The following is a 22446-nucleotide window of genomic DNA, read 5'->3' on the forward strand; positions in this document are numbered from 1 at the left end:
TATTTATTGATCTTTTTTGGGGGAAAAAAAGCACTGATATCTTAATATTGCACACAAACAAAAACACAGCTGCAAAAACAAGCTCATGCCTGACAAATGTTTGCAGGAAGCTTGAGACAAAGAAGCAAACAGAGTGACAATTAACTCTTCACATGCATCAACCCAGTCTGTAATTATCTGCATGTGCGTGTTAGCAAGCTCTCATCAGCTGCACAGAGGCTCTAAGCAGCGAGTCGCACATCCTTTCACAGTGCCTTCATGCTTTTGGGACATTTGTGAAGTCTGTTCCTGCTTTTTTCATCTCTATTATAAAAAAGTGATCAAAAAATTCCTTTTCCGTGTCGCTGTAATTCCAGTTTGACTGTTTGTGTTTTAACTTTAAAGCTACTACAAGGAACTTCCATATTTTGTTAATTTTGGAGCTATGTACAAACGCAGTAGTGTGTCCATCCTAATATCCACAAAATATAAAGTCAGAAATAAAATTATCTAAAGAAAAATCTTCTTCTTTGTATCTGGCTAATGTACAACTAACTAACTGCATGAGAAAATGTAAACACAGGCTTGTTTTATCTGAGAATCTGACACTGAGAAATAAATAAATAGCCAATCATCTCGCTGATGATCTCGTTAAATTATGTAGGTCATATGCAGGCATCAGTATGAAATCGATACTGTTTCATAAGCAGTTATAAACTCCTTGTAGTAGCTTTAAAACAAAAAAAAAACATGGTTATCTGGGGGCTTTTTTGGACTTAAAAAGCCACTGAAACCTTACAGGACAATGAATAAAACATTTCCATTCAGCTAAAAAGAAGGCTGTTCTTGAGGTTTTGACCAGACAACCTTGCAATATTCACCTTTACAATACAAAGAGTCAAACACTGCACGTCTCCATGAAGGCAGAGTAACAGAAAGTGTAATGCAGAATGATGGCGGCTCTTGTTCCTGATCTCACAAGACAACCCACAGAGAGAGAGAGTCCAACTTTAAGTCCAGAAACAGAACACACGACTCACTAAACAACGGACCAGAATAAAAGCACAGGCTCTGTTGGGTTGCTGAGGATCAAGACTGATGAGTGATAAAGGTACAGTCCACCCCAAAATCAAAAATACATGTTTTTCCCCTGGCCTGTAGTGTTGTTTATCCATCTGGATTAGTTTGGTTTTTGTGTTGGAGTTTTGGAGACAGAGACGTCTGCTTTCTCTCCAATATAATGAAACTATCTTGTGCTTACTCAGCTTGTGCTCAGAGCCACAAAAAATACATTTGAAAAACTCAACAGCAGTATCTCTTTCCAGAAAATCTTGGCCCGGTTACTCAAGATTATCCAAGAAGGTCATGATTTCACCTGGTCATGATTTCCGGAAACATAATTTGTGGTGCTTTGAGAACCACAAGCTGAATGCCATTTAATTTCATTACATTTAAGAGAAGGCAGACATCTCTACAGCTGCTACCTCCGAAACTCTGCCACACCAAAAACTAGATGGATAAATGGAACTTCAGGCGAGGAGAAAAATCTGTATTTTTGAATTTGGGGTGACCTGTCTCTTTAAGCGGTTCAGTTCCAGAGGCAGGGCCCGGGGCAGAGGCACGGCTGTCTGACGTCTGCAGGCCTGATCACCAGGTCTTTGACGACCTCCACAGTCCCAAACACGGGGAACAGTTCCTCTGTGAACTTCTCGTTGTAGGTGTAGAGGTGGGAGCGCTTCTCCACGTCGTAGAACGACAGCTGGCCCTGCTCATAGTCCAGGTAGACCCCGACTTTCCTGGGCACCACGCTCTGTGACAGCGGGGTGGCGGGTACCGTCAGGGCTTTCAGATCTGCGCCCCTCTCCAGGCGGAGGGTCAGGTAGCCCGTATCTGTGTTGAGCGAGCGGAAGCCCTGCCTCACCGCCGACGCCTTGGCCACGCCGAGCCGCCAGTCCCGCTCGCCGACTTCCACCTCCCAGTAGTGGCGTCCGCAGGCGTAGCCCTCCTGGCCCGCGGCGCACCACCAGCCGTCGAAGCGTCGCTGGCACCGCGGCACCTCCCGTCGCTCCAGGCCGCAGCGCATACGCTTTTCATCATTGGAGATGAGCAGGTCTGGGTTGGCTGAATCTGTGTCCAGAGTCACGTCCTCTGTGGAGCCACAGAGCAGGAAGGAAACAACTTAACTTTATATTAACTTAATTAATATCTTAGCAAAATATTCTACCCATAAAATCACATGGCTTAAAAGTTTACCCTCCTTTTATATTGTTAAAGGCACCAACTTAAAAAAAAAATATTAAATTATTTAGACATGTCATTTGCTCTTTTTATTTTGCAGACGCAGATCCTTTCACTACATTTATTTATTGTACAATTCAGTTTATTTTTTATATTATTTAATACTGTTAAGTATATTTAGGACAATTTGATCATGAAAAATATTCTCCTCATTGAATGTAGGGATGTAACGCTGCCAAAAAAGTCCACTATACCATGATATTCAAAAACAAAGATGATGACCTCAAAAAATGTTCTTATTAAATAATGAATCAGATGTGTACAGATGTGTTGTTAGTATAAATTTGATGTTCCTTTTAACTTAAAGTGCATCTGCTTTCCTTCTTTAATAAAATAAAATGAGAGCAGCCAACCATGACCTAAACATAGAAGTACAGCAGTCAGTATAATTTTTTTCAGAAAATAAACATAATAAAATAAATTAACTACATAATATCAGTTTTTATTCCAATATCACAATATAGTTTCATGCCTAAATTAATGTATTGAATTTTAGAAAGATGAAAGAAGAGAAAAAAGTTGTTGATTTGATGATTTGATGTTGTGTTCATACCTGCAGCATCGCAAATCCAATTCCACACTGCAAAGAAAAAGACGGGAAACTGTTTAAATCTACTACATCAGAGCTGTTTTCAGTGAAAAAGCTCTGATAAACTGGTTTCACGCTTCACCAGCTGGTGAACACAGTGAAGCATTCAGCAGCTAAAGAAACAGATATTTCCCTCAGAACTCACTAAAGACCAAAATCAGAACTAAAATAAAAGTGAATATTTAATTTATACTCAACAGGTGAACACAAGCACGACTCCAAATAAATGCTAATGTTGCTGTGTGTCTGTCGGATGTGTGAAAAGGAGGAAACTATCACTCATAATGTGTCAACATTGTGTTTTTCAGTTATTGCAGTTTTTTTTACATGAAAATTTTGGCTGAAATGATCAGTTAATACACAAAAAATCAATTAAATGCTACTAAGTACATTAACATAAGTACTGCACTTCATACACAATCTAAATCTAATAAATTATGATTTTTTATTATTGACTAAGCTGTCTTAGCTAGTATAGCTAAACTAGATTTAATCTCATAATTTCAATTTTTTAAATCGCATAATTAAGACTTCCCACGGAAATGAGTCTTACAACTACACACAAAATGTTTTTTCACCGGTCTTAACAGTTTTCACCCGTTTAAAACACTTAGAAAACTGATCCTGGGAAAATTCCACCTGGCTAAAGTTTTCCTCTCATGTTTCGCAGAAGTCTTAAGTCATAAACACAGGAAATAAAGCAATTTAAATCAAACTTGGAAAATGGATTAGCAGAATTTCTGTTTGTCTCTCTTCCCTCTCACAGCTTCCATATTTGACAGATGTGTAACTAAAATCAACGCAACATGAAAGTTCCTTATAGCAGTTGAACTATTTTAGATCACGGCATCCAGCCCTGCAGTGATCACATTCTGACAGTAGTCAGGATTTCTACTCACCGCTGTGGGGGATGTAGCGGACAGCATCTGCACAAAGAAAGTGATGACTGTGATAAGATTACAACAAGACGATCATCAAGACAAGACAATCAAGAGTTTCATCACCCATTAATCACAAATCGATCCTGATTAGTTCTAATGGACTAATGACTCATCAAGTTTCACTCCCACTAAAGAGGATGATAGTGCTGCTCTTTACACACACACACACACACACACACACACACACACACACACACACACACACACACACACACACACACACTTAATCAATAGCAGTTCACACATCATGGATGCCTTGAACGCTGACTGACTTCTTTATAATCTGATTGTGTTTAAGGTGGAGTTTTGTTTATGCTCTTTATCTTTAACACTTTCACAAGTTAACATGAGACACTTCAAACACGCTCACCGATCTTCTGGCTCCTCTGCTTTCTCACCAGCCACTGCTTTGTCACGTCCTCCTAAACACAGGCAGACAGTAAAGACAAAGCAGGCCAGGGTGAGTTTAACCAGATTAGATTAGCCTGATGTAACACGTATACATAATCTTTACATTGTTTACTCTGTTTAACTGACAGCATCATTCAGGTTTATCATGTTTTCAACCTTTTAATTCAATTATCATATTCATTACCATATCTATGGACACGATAGACACGAGGAATATTCAACACAATCTAATCAGAGGAATGTCATGGCACCTTGATGGGGCTGTCGGCGTTCAGCACGGCCAGCAGGACGAGCTCCATGGCCGGGAGCAGGTTGGGCAGACGGCCCCTCTTCCACTGGAACTCCAGGTCGTCCAGCATCATGAGCACAGGCTCCCCCGGCCAGACGGTGGGCTGGAGACAATGAACGCGGTGTGTGTTACTCACTTAAGTGTTTAACTTGTGATCATAGCTGCAGCGCGGCTCTGAGTGTGATGGGATGATTGTCAAGGGCAAGGTTTAGTTTAATCATCTTTATCAGATGCAAGGAGGGAACTGGGTCAGACTTTAATCACCGAACCAGCCACTCAGAAGAGAAAAAAAAAAAAAAGCCTCAGCGTCCACCACGCTGTAGTCACCTGAGGTCTGCTTTTAATCTCCCGTGTCCAGTCCATGATGACTCTTTTGTGGGGCCCCATGTCGCACTCGCCCCCGGCCTCCAGCATGCAGAGGAGCTGCTCCTTCCAGTCTTTCTTCTCTGGTTTCTCATACTGGTAGTCAGACAGGATGATCCTCGGCTGAACAAGAAATACACACAGTAAAGTCAGAGCCTGACCAATTCTGGATGACCAGATACTGATATTACAGTGAAGATATATTGGTTGATATTCTTCTGGGACAGATATCTAACAGAGGCAGGGTGGTTTTTTCTGGTCTTTGCTTCTCTATGACAGTCTGCTGAATGAATATCTTTGTGTTGTGGACAAAACAAGACATTTAAGGTCGTCATCTTGGGCTTTGGAAAACACTGATTGATATTTTACACCATTATCTATCATTTTATAGACCAACCAACTAATCGATTAATCAAGAAAACAATCATCGGAACGATCAACAACAAAAATAATCGTTAGTTTCAGTTTAACAGTAAACTTCATTGTTCAAAATGACATCAGTGCACTGAAACAGTCGACTTTGCTGGGACGTCGTTATAAATCATGATAAATGTGAAAAATACCTCACAGGACAATATAAATATGGATCAACTATTTCTTTATAAAAAAAATAAACAGTAAAAAGAACTTGCATTATGTTTCATAAAAAAATAAATAAATAAATAAAAAAATTAGTCAAACTGTTCGATCAGTCAAAGATAATAAATGAATAGTTTCAGTCATTTTTCAAGCAAAAATGTCAAACCTTTGCCAGTTCCAGCTTCTTAAATGTAAGAATTTGCTGATTCTTCCACATGAGTTTAAGTTCACAGTATCTTTACAATATTTGCTTTACTTTGCTGTCAGTCAACTTTTTCTGACAGAAACCGCTGTTATATAAGACAAATATCGCTCTGTCCAAGGCCACCAGTCTCCTTTGGCAGAAAGAGTTATTTTAAATTTGTTTGTTATTGTGTGACTTCGGTGAATCAAACTAACCCTTTAAGACACCAAAGTCACACAATAACACAATCAAACTAACTGATCACCCAGCGGCAGACCAGCAACTTCTGTGTTCTGAGGTAAAATTACTGCTTTTGCCAAGAAGTTTGGTGGTTTAATCAATGATAGTTGGTAGCTGCAGCTCTACATTAAAGCAAAAGCAGAACATTCAAAAACACATGCAGTTTGTCAAGTTATTGTTGGCATAAACAGCACCAATATTAGATTATACGTACCTGTACTATCTTCTCCAACACGGCAGCCCACTCCACAATAAAGTCACGACACACACTGGCCGGCCAGATGTCCTCACTGGTCCAGATATGGCCGAGGATGTTTGACCTCTAGGGTAAAAATACAAATAACACAGATAAGATCTCCTGCAGATGCACGTTTGTCTGTGATGTAAAGACAGGACAGAAGAGAGGAGAAGAAACGCTTACCTGGCAAATTTTGTTGAGTTCTCGGGCCAGTTCCATAATAAATAACTGACTCTCCACCAGCGGCTCCTTCTTCTCAAGTTTCACTCGCTTACGAGACTCCTGGAGTAAAGAAACACATAAAAAAGGGACAAAATACGATGATGTACAGTTGGGAGCCAAAACGTAGCACTTGCAGCAAATATTGTGCCATCAGAGGAGCCGTAAAGCCGTACCTTGAGCCGGATCTTGAGCTTTTTGGCCGGCTCGATAAGGAACTGCAGGCAGTCCTTCATCATGCTGGCAGTTGGAGAGTTGGGGAGATGCCCTGTGGTACGATAATGAAAAGCTTTAGTACGCTGGCACTCACTCTGTCAGGCGCTGGAGCTGAAGTGCAGCTGACTGGGCTCCCGTCGCCCACACGAATTCGATGAGAGAGCAGAAATCCGTAATTTATGAGAGGTGGCAAAAGGTGTGTGCGTGTGTAGAGAGAGGGAGAAGAGCACTGCAGAACTTTCATCACAGCTCTGCACTGCAAGTCCACAGGGAGCTCATTATTAGAGCTATCATGAGGTGAGGAGGAGGAGGAGGAGGAGGAGGAGGAGGAGGAGGAGAGAAGAGGACCCACACAGTGGTGCAAGAGTGAAAAAGAGCCAGCCCACCCACTCAACACACCCACGCAGAGCCTCAAAGTGAGCGGCAGAGAGGGAAACAATATAGAAACAGGCAAAATATATTGCATGGTAACAGGATTTCCTGGCGTGCATGTGTGGGTCGATGCATCTTTGTCACGGCCTTGAAATTGGAAATTCATTCCCAAGGAGATCTGAGGCAGCAGCGCAGAGCCCGTTTTAAAACACTGCGGAGGGTGCGGGGGATCGTTGGACCAGTTTGCTGTTGATTCAGCAGTCCGCCCCTGCACGCCAGTTTGATGCGCTGAGGGGATTTGCTGTTCTTTCTGTGATGTAGGGGTGGCAGCTCAGCCAAAGGATGCTGGTATTGACTTTCCAAGGATTGAAGAGCAGATATGGTATGGGCCGTTTGAGGACTTTGGCAAAGAAAATTCATCTAACAAAAGGACTAACATAAAGTTTACCTTTCATTGAGCAATATCAGACTGATCTGTGACGAGAGATAATACATAAATGAACGATTTTCTAAAACAGATCATTTTTGTGGATATTTTTCCTCTATGGAGGATGATCGCTTAGTAGGGGAGACTGGGAGCAAGTGTAACTTTTTTTTTTTACATTGTCCTTCCAAACTCACAGACAATTTTAAATGTACTGGTCATCTTTTGATATAAGAAACACGTATATGTGCACTAATTAATAATTGATATACTTTCACTAACAATCAGGACAAGACTATTATATTAACTTGTGTTAAATTGCCCCCTTGGTGGGGATAATTTTTAAGGCTGCAACTAATGATTATTTTCATCATCGATTAATTTGTCGATTATTTTCTAGATTAATCAATTAGTTGTTTGGTCGTCAGAAATTGGTAAAAAAAAAAAAAAAGGTCGATGTCAAACATCTCAAGTGTCTTGTTTTGGTAACAACCCAAAGTTTGCTGTATCAGAGAACTAAAGAAACCAGAAGATACTCACATTTGAGAAGGTTTTTTTCTTTAAAAAGTACTCAAACTGATTATTAATTTAGTCATCAAGTAACAATTGATTACTCGATGGTAACTATTTGAAATAAATCAAAAGTAATTTCACATTTAAATTTAGTAAAATGTGTTTATTTTATAACAGAAAAAAATGTCAACACGGACAACAAGGTGCTTAAATCGAGCCATTGTGTGTTAAAATTGTCCCTGATCTCACAGCCAGGATAAAATCTCATACACTAGCTAGCAACACCTAGATTAGCTTAGCTTGTTCATATTCATTTGTCGCTAATAACCTCAAGATAAAAACTGACGTAAGTCTAAATTAGCATTCATCTAAAATTTAGACAACATAAGAAAAACAGCTTGTTTTTGATTGATGGAATTGAGGGCGTTGTAATTATCCAAGGTTACAATTGTCCCCGGTCTCCCCTATAATGACTTGAAAATGCACACTGTAGTGAACCTTGTCACATAATTGAATAAGCCAGACATAAGTCATGTGCCAATACATATGGTCCACGTCAACTTGAGCCCACTGAGGCATCACACGTGCTGAAGGAGTGAGATACGTAGAGTTTTGCCACTGAGCCTGTTAACTCATTAAGCAGATACATTATTGCTCAGTGAAATGAGTGAATGAGGGGTGAATGTACCATTGTATGACTTGTCTTTCAAATTCTGGAGATAAGTCTGTAATATTGAGTCCTGGGTAGACGGAGGGTTTATTTTTGGCAGTGGAGACACAGGGTGTAGGTGGCAGAGGAGCTGTGTGTGGTGGAGGAGAGCTGGAAGATTAGAGGAAATCCAGGATTATCACCGGTGCCACTGCTGTACAAACCCAGGTAGTGACTTTCTATTTTGGGACTGACAGACCAACCTCTGCCTGTCAGCATCAAAACACACAGACTATAACCACAACAACAAATAATAACAACTAACTGTCATTATTATTATTATTATTTGTTTATTTTGCAACAACAGAAACATGTTAATATATATATGGATAGTTTTTTTGGGGGGGGTTATTCTCTGCTGCCTGACGTCGTCAAAATGTGCCCTTTTTAAATTTTACTGCCACACATGAAAATGAACAAAGAAACTGCCCTCGTGCGCATGGGGCCATCTTTTCCAAAAAATGGACAACAACCACTATCAGGCAGAGAAATTATTTTATTTAATTACGCCCTGAGCGTAGCCCTGAACCGAATTTCTCCGTTGAAACCGACGCTTTGTGAGAAAAAAAATTAAAGTCTCACCTTGTTATGGGAGATTTCTTCTTTCCGCAGGTAACTTTCCGCAGCTCCTCGGTGATGTTTTCTGCGAACTCGGACTCATTTAGTACTCCGCCATCCTCCACAGATGCACCGCTCCATCCACTCTCCAACTGCGGCAGGAGAACACAGAGCCCGCGCTCTAATCTGCCACCGCCTCTACCGAGCTGCAGTGCGAGGGAAGAGCCGCCAGAGGGCGCCATAGCTCACTGAAATCAAAGGAGGGCAGCGTCTACAAGAGAACCCTAGACAAGTTAAACTCTCGCGAGATCTGTACGCGGTTTTCTTTAAATTGTGCACTTTTTTACAAACTAATCATACTTTAAAACTGAGAGCGCTGTTTTTATTATTTTGGTAGGCTAAGGAAGATAATACACTTTGTTAGATTAGAGAAATATCGTGGATTTTGTTAAAATTGTCACTATCGCGATATCTCTCTCGGGTCTCGGGTTCCCTTTTAGACGCGACTACCGAGGACTTCACTATGCTGGAGTATCACATTCTGACATTTCTTTTGGTTTATTTGAGTCAACTAAACGCTGTTCCAAGATCACGGTAAACGGCTTAAAGCACTATTAGACTGCCAGTAATCGATATCTATTTCGTGCTAATATATAACTGAAACTAAAGCTGGCACATTGTGAATTTTTGTTTATTCTAATGGGCCATTTAGACCTTTGTCAGAGCTGCCATGTCGATCTGAAATAATAGTTTAAACACATGCGTTAGTAGTGATGCTAATTAGGGTCCCGTTACATTTAAAACTGCAGAGGCTTTCCATTGAGCCAACATGCACAATATCAGCACCCAGACTCTGTTTGAACTGAATGGAACGGGACCTTAATTAGTATCACCGTGAACACCTGTGTTTACCCTATTTCACGTCAAAATGGCTGCTATGAAAAGGGGCTCACGTGATGTAATATTAGCTATTAGTTGTAAATACTTAGTGGCGTTTAACGACTTAATTTTTTTCTTTATATACATTTTATACGGAAACGTGACTAATAACTTATAGAACAACCTTTGAGTTATTTTAAACATTGAACAAGTTTAGCACACTTCTGGGTCCGCTACTTTAGCTACGTCAACTAAATTATTAGGCAATAAAACGCGTTAAATTGGACAGAGCACTGCAGGGTCATGTTTAGAAGGGAATCGTCTATTTGCGAAACTCTCGCGAGATTTGTACGTGTGGTCTATTCATTGTGCGACTTGTGGTAAACTGTTTGCGTTTAATAATCGGACAACGCGGTTGTTAGAATCTAGATCGCGTTAGGGACAGAAAAGAAGTGGCTAGAGTAAGCGAAAGATCGAGGTTTGCGCAAGAATGATCGTTCTCGCGAGACTTTTCGCGGGTCTGGGGTTCTAGGTTTGTAAACACGGTTACGCCATAGTCAATAAAGCCTACACTGAGTCGTGGAAGGCAGCATGGCCGTTTTTATGTTTGCAAACAGAACAGCAGATGTCACTACATTCAATAAACACTGCATATCTCGCTGTAATTTATTTCAGTGTACGGACATCCTCTACACCTGTGTGATACTTTTTATCTTTTGCATTTGTTTCAAAGACAAACTATAGACACAGCGTTTGTTCGAGCTGCTTCCCTCTCTGGCTACAGCAGGTACTGAGGACCGGGAAGGTGTCTCGGTATGTCAGGGAGGCGACACGGAAGTGTGATAACAGCGCGCGTCGTTGTGCTTAAATGACAGGAGGTGCGTCTGTTGTGAACGACAGCCTCCGATCACAGCTGTGCCCCTAAACATGGCACCAAAAGACCCTCTGCTCTGCACCCTTAAAGGTAAGAACCCGTAATGAATACATGATACAAGCGTGGTTTTATTTAATAATAATAATTTCAGCTGATTGCTTGGTCCAGTTTTGCGCGTCTCGTGGCTCGCCAAAACAAACGACTGTCTTGATCATTTGAGTTTTATTTTTGTTGCAGACAGAAAAATCCCTGTCTGATCGTTTATCTCCTGTTGTGCTCCTTCAGTAACAGTGTTCATGTGTGAAATAGTGATGATCACGCAGGTTGCATGAAAAACCTGTATTTGCGGCCACTGTCACGCAGCCCCATAAGACATCCACTGTCAATTGCGTATTATTTTATTTTAATTTTATTTTTATTATTTTCACAGGTGTACATCAACAAATAACCTGTCAATAACATAACATATAAGGATACCAAGGTGTTTAGAAACAGATAAATTAAACACATAATAATTAAATAAATAAAATAGGCACTGCTCCCCTTTAAAAATAATAATTTAACCCTTTAGTCACACAGCAACCATGCTATTATGACTAAGACATTAAAGAATACAGTATAGTAACAGAAAACATACATCTGCACTTGTGATTGCTTCTTAACACCGACTCAGCCGTTCCCCATGGGTCTTTCTCAAAATCCCATTTCTCAAGTGTGTGTTATTTCCCTCCTCCCAGTGTGTGTGCTGAACCTGCAGTCAGATGGAGAGATGGTGACAGACACCAACCCTCACCTCGCCTCCTGCTGTGAGCTTCTGGAGCTGGTTCTCAGGAAGGGGCTGCAGCGTCAGTATCCCCCATAACATGTGTGCTTCTTCTGAGGAAATACCGCATCTGGACATACTTGTTAAATTGCAGTGTTATTTACTAATACGTAGTATTATTGCTGAGAACAAACTGCAGTATTGAAATTTGCATACTTTGCATCAGCAATTGCATATTTTGAGTTATCAGTTTATGCTTGAAATGGCTGTAATTGTTGAAAATGCAACATTTTGTGGCAGAATTTGTTGTATTTTAAATATCGTAATGAGAGCTACAATGATTAACTGATTAGCTATGAACTATTTAATTAATCCTCAACTATTTTGATTATTGATTAGTCTTTTTGAGTAATTTTTTAAAGAAAAAAAAGTCAAAATTCTATGATATCAGCCTTGTAAATGTTCATATTTTCTGGATTCTTCACTCCTCTCTGACAGTAAACTGAATATTTTTGGGTCATGAGCAAAACAAGACATTTAAGAACATCATCTTGAGCTTTGGGAAACAGTAATCAACATTTTTCATAATTTTTGTACATATTATAGACCAAACAACTAATCCATTAGGGCTGCAACTATTTTCATTTATGATTATTCTGTCCATAACTTTCTCAATGAATTGATTAGTTGTTTGGTCTATAATATGTCAAAAATGGTGTAAAATGTGAATAAGTGTTTCCCAAAGCCCAAAATGATGTTAAACGTCTTGTTTTGTCCACACCCCAGTCAGAGAAGAGTTAAAGAAACCAGAAAATATTCACATGTAAAAAGCTGGAGTCAGAGAATTTTGACCTCTTCATCTTATGCAGTGAATCAAACAAATGAATAGATTATCAAAACAGTTTAACAATTAATTAATAGATGACAACTAATCCATTAATTGATAAATCATTGCAGCTTTATAATCAGCTAAGCTATAAAGTAATAGAGATCAACAATAAATGAATTCATGATAAATCATCTGCATGTGAAATATGATTTGAAGTATGGACTGAGTGTGTGTTTGCTCTCCCTCAGAGCCAGTTATCAGTCTGGTACACAGAGACTACTGGCAGTGCTTTGAACAGCTCACCCACCAAGATGCCTGTGGCAGGTAACGACAATCCCGCTTATACTAACTGACAGGAAGTGTAACGTGAACAGTTTTGACATGGTCGTCTCTGCTGCGTGCGTGTCTGTGTGTGTAGGCTGTCTGCTCTGTCCTTGGCGGTGGAGCAGACCAGAGTTTGCAGGAAGCTGCTCTCAGCTCAGGGCCGAGGCCGCTACCTGCTCAGACTGGCCCTCGGCCGCAAGGCTCTGCCACAGTTCATCACACACCTGCTGCACACACCCAGAGTCCTGGAGGTCAGATACATGTATCAGATTCAATTTCTGTAATGCACTTTATTCAGAAATTTGTGCCCAAATGTGTTTTTTTGAAACTGACACCGGTAGGTGATCTGGGCACCAAATATTCCCATTGCTACAGTTGGCTGACATGTAAGTAAGTCTCTCTAATTGACTAAAAGAGCTTCAGTTTATACTGTTTCCTTCCCCTGCAGTGGTACAGTCCAGCCATGTCAATCCTCAGGAATGAGGAATTCGTGGGTGAGGCTTTTTACTTGATTTGATTGTTTCCTCTTTTTAATACCCTGCAAAGCTGAGGAAATGTTTGCCATCGCTGCCGTTCAGTGTCCAACATCAACAACATTGTTCTCCTTCTTCCAGAGCCTTTCATGTCCCTGCTGCTGGTCCTCTCACACATGGAATTTAAATTAAACATGGAGGTCAGAGTAACTCCTTTATTTTTGTTAAGATTTTTGTATTGAAAGATTGCAATACATGAAATACAACTTTTTTGGGGAGGTTTCTAAAACTCAGTTCATCCAAAGAAGAAAAGTTAATTACCTCAACAAAAGATATGTTGTTGGTAAAGTTGGGCTCACAATGTTTTTACAGTCTAGACCTACAATGATAAATGAAAAAAAAAAGACCTGCATGTCGCTCTGGAGTCACAGGTTGCAGACCCCTGGTCCAGGACAAGTCATACACCTGTGGTCAACTAGATCCAAAGAGAGCAGAATGTTAATAAAAGGCTCCCAGACTTTCTGAAAAGTTGCAGCTTTCTTTCTCACATTATACGGTAATTTTTCAAGTGTGCAGTAAAACACAAGCTTGTTGATCCATTGTCTTGTTGATGGCAAATCTTTAGATTTCCAATCAGTTAGGATGCTTTTTTAAAATATACAACCAGGATATAACCAGGACCACTATAATGTCAACTATCATTTGGCAAAAAGCAACTATTCTTTCAAATCACTTTCTTCCAAACACTAATAACCATCTTTGGTCTCTTTAAACAGAATTGCAGTTTTCTGGATGAGAGCTGGCTCTTACCGGTAAAAAACTATGATTATTGTTCAGTAACACATCATCACAACAATATTATTATGGTTTTGGTGTAACTTTAAGATCCCTTTAAATGCATGGGAAAATCTCTTAAGCAGGACACATTACATTAAGATAATGGAGTTTGGACTCAGCAGAATGTAAGGGACGGTCTCTTCATTGTTTGTATGTTTCCAGGTGTGCGAGACGTATGAAGTAGTGCCCTGTCGAGAGGTGGGGATGGTGTTGAGGTTTGTATCTTCCCCTGCAAAGTACTTTCTTTCCATTCATAAAATAGATCCGACCAGCCTTCTGCATCATCTCCCTCTGTCTGTGTCTCAGGTATCTCAGTGGACGCGTCTTTGTCCTCGACCTGATACCTGGCAGTCAGGCTCACGTCGACAAGTTTATCTGTCCTGGCGACATTATAGATGAGATCAACGGGACCTCACTGAGAAATTCTAAAAATGGACAGGTACCTTTGACATGCAGTGTTAATAACCACTGACATTCATAGACATGACGTCTCCTGCTGTGTCACTACAGTGTAGCTGGTGTCAATAAAAGTCTTAACATTTTGCTGAGGTGAGTCTATTGAGAAAATATTTAGCACTGTGTGCTAAAAGTTCACTTTACTTATGATGTGAATGGAATGTTTCTAAACATGTTTCTTAGTAAAACTAAAGTAAAAACTAGAAACAGGTCTGGAGTTAACTGAACTGAAAATGAACAGTAGACCTCTGAATTACCTCAAATAAAATAAAAAATGAACAAGAAATGACTTTAGTTTTAGTCTTTGTCAAACTGATCATATTTGTTAACATATGAAGCAGCTGTGTTTATTGAGACTGGGGTGCACAGATGAGAAGTAACTAAGTACAGATACTCTGTTACTGCACTTAAGTAGATTTTTCAGGTATTCTACTTTACTAGACTTTCTTTTTCTGGCAATGTTTTATTTCTTACATTTTCAATACAGGCTTCTTACTTAGTTTTAATGCAGGGCAAAAACAACATAAAAAGGTGTAACAAAACAAAAAGAAAACAACATAACAAATTCCATAAAAGACATAAAAAGATGAAAACAGCATAACAATATAGTACATAACAACCTGAAAATGACATAAAATATGTAACAATAAGAAAATGATTTAACAAGTAGAAACAAGATAAATGACATAACAGGACGTAACAAGACGAAAACACATAAAAGATGTAACGATACAAAGCAGCCAGAGAGGAAGACCCAGCTGTGGAGAGAAGGTGAGGATCAGTTAGCTGAGAATAAAAACGTTCTTCAGAGGGAAACTTCTTACTGTCATATTTTGACTACAATTCACAGCCTGTACTTTTTCACTTCTGCTTAGTTAACAAGTTGAATCAGTACTTCTACTTTTACCAGAGTCTTTCTTTAGTACTATCTGTACTTCTACTTAAATACCAAGTGTGTGTCCTTTTGCCACCTCCAGATGTCTACATGTCTGTGAGTGAACTGCCTTCACAACGTGTTGTGTTTGCTTTGTGATACTTACATTGAACTTCTTAAATCTTACCCCTGAAAAAAAAACCCTGATATTATAAACACTAAAACTAAAACTGAAACTGAAACTAATAAAAAGTAAGTTAAACTATAACATTTAAATGAGCAGCTCACTCTGAACTGATCTGAACTGAAAACAAAAAATAAAAGACAAAATAAAGATAAAAACTTATGAAAAATAGAAAACTGTAATAACTCTGACACATTTGTTATAGCAGTTTAAAGGGCGGGTCCTTTTTTTTATTTGATGGCTCTGATCAGTTGAAGTGCTCCTGTAAGCCATGACAGCGAGCCAACATGAACAATATCAGGACACTAAAACTTAAGCAGCTACATGGAATTCAGCCATCAGTACTTTTATTATTTACATCTGTGTTTTTCTTAGTGAAACATGTCGAAAGGTCTCATGTGAAAAAGACCTATATCATATGAGCAGGTTATCTAAAGACACTACGTTAAACCCACACAGGTGTCTTCTTTCATAGACATCTTCCTGATTCTACTGTTGTATTTGTGGCAGTAAGGAACTTACGTTATCATTTTTATTAATGTTTGTAGTTTGGTGACATTACGCAACTCAAAGCCTGAGCGGAGCTCTAATCAGCCTGGAAAAACTGAAAACGCCTGCGTGGGTGTGTGCGGAGTGACTCTTCTTGTTTACATAGTGAAATGAGTCCAGCTGAAGATACAACGGGGCCAAAATTTAATTCTAAACAGATGCAGAAATGAGAACAGCGAGGAAGTTATTTTTCAGTTTGTTCCTGCACTTTTTCTGAAGTCAAATTCAAGCACTTTTGAAGCATTTTTTCGGTGCATTTGCCAGCTTTTCCCACACCTTACAGCTGTGGTAAATGACATATTTATTATGCTCAAAATATTAAAGTCAGATCTTATTGTGCTATAAACAACCAAAATTATGTTTCATGACAGAATTTTACAGAAGGGAGACAATTAAAGGAAAACACAACAGAGTTTCATGTTTCAAAATGTGTCACCTGCTTGTAATTAGACTTGGTATCCTATCAGAACTGCAACAATTAATCAATTAATTGTTTATTAAATTAATCAGCAACTATTTTGATAATCAAAAGAATCAAAGCTAAAAAGAAGAGATCAAAGTGCTCATTCAAGAAGTATTAAATGGTTATTTTTATACCAGTATTGCATTGAACTTTAAAATTGTGACAACTCTGACATTGAGTTTACAGTATATTTCCTCTATTTTCCAAGGCAGGTGTGGTTCTGTCTCGGCTGAAGGGCTGCCCTCTGTCCATGGTTGTTCTGCGATGGAGGGCTCAGGATGGAACGGTGTATCGGCCCCTTATCAAACTCCTGCGGGCCCTGAGGATGGAGAACCCTACCCTGCAGCTCGGCCCCGCTCCCTCCCAGCAGTCAGCCACCAAGGACCAGAGAAGCTCTCCATCACAGTGTCTCAAAGAAGGAAGGTAAGTAGGTGACCAAATCCTTATCGATGACTTAAAGCTACCACAAGGAACTTTCATATTTTTTGTGAACAGAAGTGATAGTTTTCCCACCGTAATAATCACCAAATATAAGGTCAAAAATAAAATTAACCGATAAAAATCTGCTCCTGCTTCTTTTAAATCCGTTTCAAGTGTGACTCACTGTCACTTTGCCTGGGAAAATGTTAACACAGTCTCATCTGATTACACAGGGAATCCGACCCAGTGGCAGTCATTAAGAACAATTATGCAGAAATAGATGCTCTTTTCATTAAAGGTCTAATTTGTTTATGTAGGTCATGTAGAAACATCAGTATTAAATTGGGGCTTTTTCCAAACCAGGTAAAAACTCCTTGCAGTAGCTTTAAGGAACATTTTCCCAAGTGTACTCTTGATATTAAAGGCACTGACTCACCTCTATTCAACAGGATTGTGTACATAGTGCAGTTCTTGGGAAAAACGAACATTGGAATGGTAATAATCACTTTGACTGTAGACTTTATGTGAAATATTTGTGTACATATATGTATACGTGCTAATCACTCACATAACTTATGTGATATCTGGCCTTATTCTTTTTTAGTTTGGAGGCAAAGAGGTGCTGCAGTATGCTATTCCACAAGTGTTGGAGAAAAACCTGCCTAGCAAGGTAAGGAAACCACTCCCATTCCTCGGGGCGTGTTCATGTCGAATTCTGTTGTCATGTTCTACAAAACACTCCTCAACATAAACACGGGCTCAATCAGTGTTATTTGTTCCATAGGAGGTGCTTTTAGATATGAAGGAAACACATTTGACTTGCACAGACAGAAGCAGTAAACTGGTAAGTAGACGTATTATAAACATTTTTTTTCGCTTTATCTTTATTTTTCATGCAGAAATTCCATCTAACTGACATTTGTGTACTTATGAGATTAATATAAAGAGGGTTCTTACACCTTTTAAAGAGTCATATTCAAGCACTTTTCAAGCCTTTTTAAGCTTTTCCTGCACCTTACAGCTGTGGTTAATTACATATTTATAAACATATATTTACTCAAAATGGAAAACAAAAATCAAAATTGTGGCCAGCTTCTGTGCATTGATCATTATCAGTTGTGGGAAGGAACTAATGTTAATGGTTATTATTACTAGCAGCCATTTAAAGATAACATTAGCTGTTATATTGCATATTCCATATATGAACGTGCCCTAATTGACATACAGTAGTAGTACTACCATACTGTGTCATACTCAGTCACTAACAGAAGTTGCCATTTCTTCTGTGAATTTGCAAGCTAAACAAAGTTTCAAATACTCCTAAATTCAAGCACCTAATTGAAGAAATTCCAGCATCCATGCAAACCATGTATAAATATTTACTGAATTTTATCTGTTTCAAAATACAGCACAGTTGCTTCAAACTCTATTCAAATTACTGTACAAATTAAAATACTCTAGTGTGTGTTATTCAAATACATTTTAGTACACTACAGTTCTGAAAATAAAATATAACATGCATGCAGTTTTGCTGCATCTTGTTGGCTCATTTCGGCAGTTTATTTTAAGCTTTGCAGAGACTAATTTTTTTTCTAGACTTCTTTTTTCCCCATCACATAGCGGCTGGAAGCAGACAGATTACCATGAGGCAAAGTATCATGGGAGTAAAATTTGAATTAAAAATGAGAATAGCTGTAGTTGTAAATTCTTTCTGTATGTTGTGATGGTGAAAAGATGATTTATCATTCCCTCTAATAGTATCGTTACAACTGCATTACCAGTCAAAATAATTGAAATTTTTCAAAATCATTCAGCCCTGTTGATGACTGAGCGGTTCCTACTGTAAATGGTGTTCACATGTCTTTGACTCTCATTGATCGACCATGTTTGTGTATCCTCAGGAGCTGTTCGAGCATCATTATCCAGAGATTTCATGTGTAGGGAGATTTGGTCGACCTGACTACACAGTATTTGCATTTTGTGTGGCGTAAGTATCAACTGTCCACTGCAACAACAGGCTCATTTATATTGAAAATATGAATATTTCTAGCCTGCAAGGCAGTTTTCCCATACATCCCCTTTATCCAGACCTGCTGTGGTTTAGGTCACTCCCCTCCATCAACATGTGGTGATGCAATACCCATGACATTACAGCTCTGTTGTCATTGGCTGGACCCAATGTCATCTAAGCATGTGATTGGCTCTGTTCACAGAGACTCCCCAGAAACCCCTCAGTCGACAGGCTTCTGCTGTGTGGCGCTCAGAGCCGGCAACGTCAAGGAGTGTGAAGACATCGTCTGCCGTATTGGTGAGGCATAGAAATGAACAGTTATATAAGAATGTATAATTCTTAGCAGTGTTACAGACAATTAATAATTTAAAGTTTGTTTTTTTCTCTTACAGCTACTGGTTTCAAACATACTGAGTGGTTTGTATGACAATCCAGAGATCAACTCATGTATGTGTGTTTGTAAATAAATGTAAAATGTCAGATCATACCCACTGCATTATTTTCTGAATACCACAAATACACATTTTAATCAACCACCGAACACAAGGCTTTCTACTCATAAAGACCTTTAATAGAAAGACATGTGACAACATTTTCATAAATAGTATTAAATGTAGCTGCCAAGATTTTATGTTGAAAAACATGTAAAAAGCAGTCCAGAAAAATACAGGAGGGGTCTGCCATGCTCGTCACTGAGAGTCGGAGTATTAGCTGTAGTAGCCAATACCCAAACACTGCAGTGAGACCTGTTGAGCACAACATGCTGGCATTTTGTGGTTAATGAATGGTAGACAAGTGAAGAGACCCTGGACCCCATGGAAATGTGAATTCATCCTCGCTTCAAAGACAACGCCATCACCAGAGGGAGCCTGATACCCACAAAGAACTCAAGGGGTAGTATGATGACTATAACATGTATTAATGACCTATGATGGAATAGGCAGATACTCCTACTTCACAACATTTCCAACTACCCTACTTGTACTTGGGCTTGTGGAATGATTGATGAATTGTCCCAGTCTAAAATACAATACAAAATTCAAAAAGAAAATGTATAAAAAAAATACCCAAGAAATAAAAATGTCCACAAAAATGGTTAAGTATGATAAATAGGATCTGTCTAGATGATGCTGCCACTAGCCGCTTAGGCCCTCTCTCCCCTTATCCTACGAGCCAGCTGAATGTCTTTGGGCATGATGGTGACACGTTTGGCGTGGATGGCACACAGGTTGGTGTCCTCAAACAGACCCACCAGGTACGCCTCACTGGCTTCCTGTTAAAAGAAAAAAAGAAAGAAAAAAAAAACATGCATAAGATTCAAACTACTGCTCATTGTGTCCTAAAAGTACTAAAGTCATATTGCAATTATTGACTGAAATTTCTATAAATATAATGGACATCATTTTGCATCACAGTTTTTTACTGAAAATATTAGAATCCTGATGTGTGATATTTGTTGGGGTCTGTACCAAACATCTTTCATTGGAAGAAAATTGTGGGGGGTGGGCACCTATGCAATACTACAATACCGTTTTCTTTTCCAAAAAAAAAATAAAAATAAATAGCAATTCAGTTTTGCTTCTGCAATTTGGATATAGCACTCAGTCATATTGTGATCAATTGTGCAATCCTGCTCTACAAGGGTTTAATTCCATGTCTTATTTACCTGGAGAGCACCGATGGCAGCACTCTGGAAGCGCAGATCAGTCTTGAAATCTTGGGCAATTTCCCTCACCAGACGCTGGAAGGGCAGCTTGCGGATAAGCAACTCTGTGGACTTCTGGTAACGACGGATCTCCCTCAGAGCCACAGTTCCAGGCCTAGGAAAAAATAAATAAATTACCAACTATAAAAAGAGCAACATTTAACACCGCACGCAGATGGAAAATTCAAATTTATAAAGTAAATAAGTTACTAATGAAAAAAATACCTGTAACGATGGGGCTTCTTCACTCCCCCTGTGGACGGGGCGCTCTTCCTGGCTGCCTTGGTAGCGAGTTGCTTCCTTGGCGCCTTTCCTCCAGTAGATTTACGGGCAGTCTGCTTGGTACGGGCCATGTCGTGCTTGCTAAAAACAGCCAAAGTACACGGATTAAAACCACTGATAGCGTAACGTCAAACTTAACCGTGCTAAACAGAAGTAGCCGTATGAATTCAGTGTTAATTATCAAGCTAGGATGCTAACGTAGCCTACAGTTGAGTCAAGCTCCCCTCCCCCCCAAGTTGTAATCACTGGGAGGCGTCTGGTATGCTCCGGTACGCTCTATCAATGCTATACCTATTACCAAGCCCCAAAATAAAGGTCACCATTTAAACGACTCACTGTTGATCAAATATGCCGTGTTTTTAAATTGGGTCGTGTCCAACGGTGGCATTACAGCGTTTTAACTAACGAAATAAAATCCCCAAAGACCAACAGCAGCCAGACACAGCAGCTCCGCGCCTGAACCAGGCCAACCAGTCAGCCTCTGCTTTTCCACTTCGCCATTTTCACCGCTTCTCATTTCACCCCCAGGCGACATTGCCTCGCTTCAGCTCAGGCAACATTAGCTTACATATAATTAGCCAAGCTAAAGGCCACCTTTATATAAAATAACGAAGATCAGACTTTACGAATGAAACGGTTAATTTTAGCTAACCGTTGGATTGTTTACGAGGCCTAGTTTCACTTTACCGACCTAACGGTGACGTTTAACGAGAAACGTCAACGGTAAGAGATTCCATTGTTCTATTTTTAGCTAACGCTAACGTTAGCAAGTCGACATGTTAGCCAAACAGTGCCTGTAAATAAAAACACGACCCTCGAATACATAGTGCAGTCTTGACAATAGATTCACGTACATTATGTACATAACAAGAAAATGATATTTACCTTTAGGACGTTGGCTGATATGAAGTAATGCGCGTAGCTGACAAGTCGTCGTAGATCACCGTCGAAAACGAAAACGGTTTGTGTTGGGAGGGAGATCGAGGCCGAGTATAAATATTCTGTCCTGACGTCATCCTCGTAAAGCACTGCACGCTCATTGGTTCATCTTCATATGGACGTATGAGTCACCCAATAGAGAAGGCGCAGTAAAAAAAACAACACAAAACGTCAACGTGAGATCATCCATTCCCTATGTTTCAGTTTTGTACAAATATGTCTCTATAATTTATCACAGTAGATTTTGTTTTTATTTATTTATTTATTTATTTATTTATTTATTTATTTGTTATATGTTCCAAATATATCAAGGCACTTTCCAACCAACATCACAATAATATCTACTTCTTGGTTGAGCATGAACTTCAACAAATATCAAAATAAAATTGAAATGACAAGAAGAAAAAAAAAATAAACAAAAGAAAAGAAAAATAAATAGATAATAGTGGGGGGAAAAATCAC

The 22446-nt window shown here is 39.3% G+C and overlaps 3 protein-coding genes across 5 annotated transcripts; 1 reads left to right on the top strand and 2 right to left on the bottom strand.

The window, feature by feature from the left end:
- Positions 1 to 1084: 1084 nt before the first annotated feature.
- LOC146311616 (butyrophilin subfamily 1 member A1) lies at positions 1085 to 9283 on the bottom strand. Of its 2 annotated transcripts, XM_084740124.1 has the most exons (10): positions 9147 to 9283; positions 6507 to 6598; positions 6295 to 6393; positions 6088 to 6195; positions 4835 to 4993; positions 4470 to 4610; positions 4178 to 4229; positions 3766 to 3792; positions 2831 to 2857; positions 1085 to 2127 (listed from the first exon to the last, which is right to left on the bottom strand). In XM_084740124.1, the coding sequence occupies exons 2-10, from the start codon at positions 6567 to 6569 to the stop codon at positions 1568 to 1570; spliced, it is 1236 nt and encodes a 411-aa protein (XP_084596250.1). In that variant the 5' UTR covers positions 6570 to 6598; positions 9147 to 9283; the 3' UTR covers positions 1085 to 1567. The 2 variants fall into 2 exon arrangements, with proteins under 2 accessions (XP_084596250.1, XP_084596251.1); XM_084740125.1 differs by lacking the exon at positions 2831 to 2857.
- Positions 9284 to 9581: 298 nt separating this feature from the next.
- On the top strand, positions 9582 to 19545 carry LOC146311617 (uncharacterized). Of its 2 annotated transcripts, none has more exons than XM_084740123.1 (17): positions 9582 to 9716; positions 10786 to 10965; positions 11613 to 11720; positions 12716 to 12791; positions 12886 to 13042; positions 13240 to 13285; positions 13406 to 13464; positions 14041 to 14076; positions 14264 to 14316; positions 14408 to 14540; positions 16836 to 17050; positions 17497 to 17542; positions 17652 to 17717; positions 17832 to 17891; positions 18949 to 19034; positions 19261 to 19355; positions 19451 to 19545. In XM_084740123.1, the coding sequence occupies exons 2-17, from the start codon at positions 10929 to 10931 to the stop codon at positions 19483 to 19485; spliced, it is 1308 nt and encodes a 435-aa protein (XP_084596249.1). In that variant the 5' UTR covers positions 9582 to 9716; positions 10786 to 10928; the 3' UTR covers positions 19486 to 19545. The 2 variants fall into 2 exon arrangements, with proteins under 2 accessions (XP_084596249.1, XP_084596248.1); XM_084740122.1 differs by having other exon boundaries at positions 9638 to 9716; positions 10877 to 10965.
- A 62-nt stretch (positions 19546 to 19607) lies between these two features.
- On the bottom strand, positions 19608 to 22090 carry LOC146311618 (histone H3.3A). Its single transcript, XM_084740128.1, has 4 exons — positions 21931 to 22090; positions 20989 to 21126; positions 20725 to 20878; positions 19608 to 20331 (listed from the first exon to the last, which is right to left on the bottom strand). The coding sequence occupies exons 2-4, from the start codon at positions 21114 to 21116 to the stop codon at positions 20203 to 20205; spliced, it is 411 nt and encodes a 136-aa protein (XP_084596254.1). The 5' UTR covers positions 21117 to 21126; positions 21931 to 22090; the 3' UTR covers positions 19608 to 20202.
- Positions 22091 to 22446: the final 356 nt, after the last annotated feature.

Source organism: Lutjanus erythropterus, chromosome 17 (genome assembly GCF_056507025.1).
Source record: "Lutjanus erythropterus isolate fLutEry1 chromosome 17, fLutEry1.hap2, whole genome shotgun sequence".
NCBI classification, from domain to species: Eukaryota; Metazoa; Chordata; class Actinopteri; order Lutjaniformes; family Lutjanidae; genus Lutjanus; species Lutjanus erythropterus.

Coding starts and splice junctions, on each gene's coding strand:
- LOC146311616 (XM_084740124.1), bottom strand. CDS start 6,569: ATGATGAAGGACTGCCTGCAGTTCCTTATCGAGCCGGCCAAAAAGCTC. Junction 4,611..4,834: donor AGATTAAAAGCAGACCTCAG/GTGACTACAGCG, acceptor CATTGTCTCCAG/CCCACCGTCTGGCCGGGGGA. Junction 4,230..4,469: donor ACGCCGACAGCCCCATCAAG/GTGCCATGACAT, acceptor GCCTGTGTTTAG/GAGGACGTGACAAAGCAGTG.
- LOC146311617 (XM_084740122.1), top strand. CDS start 9,646: ATGCTGGAGTATCACATTCTGACATTTCTTTTGGTTTATTTGAGTCAA. Junction 13,043..13,239: donor ACACACCCAGAGTCCTGGAG/GTCAGATACATG, acceptor CTTCCCCTGCAG/TGGTACAGTCCAGCCATGTC. Junction 19,356..19,450: donor AGACATCGTCTGCCGTATTG/GTGAGGCATAGA, acceptor TTTCTCTTACAG/CTACTGGTTTCAAACATACT.
- LOC146311618 (XM_084740128.1), bottom strand. CDS start 21,116: ATGGCCCGTACCAAGCAGACTGCCCGTAAATCTACTGGAGGAAAGGCG. Junction 20,879..20,988: donor AAGAAGCCCCATCGTTACAG/GTATTTTTTTCA, acceptor ATTTTTTCCTAG/GCCTGGAACTGTGGCTCTGA. Junction 20,332..20,724: donor CTGCCATCGGTGCTCTCCAG/GTAAATAAGACA, acceptor TTCTTTTAACAG/GAAGCCAGTGAGGCGTACCT.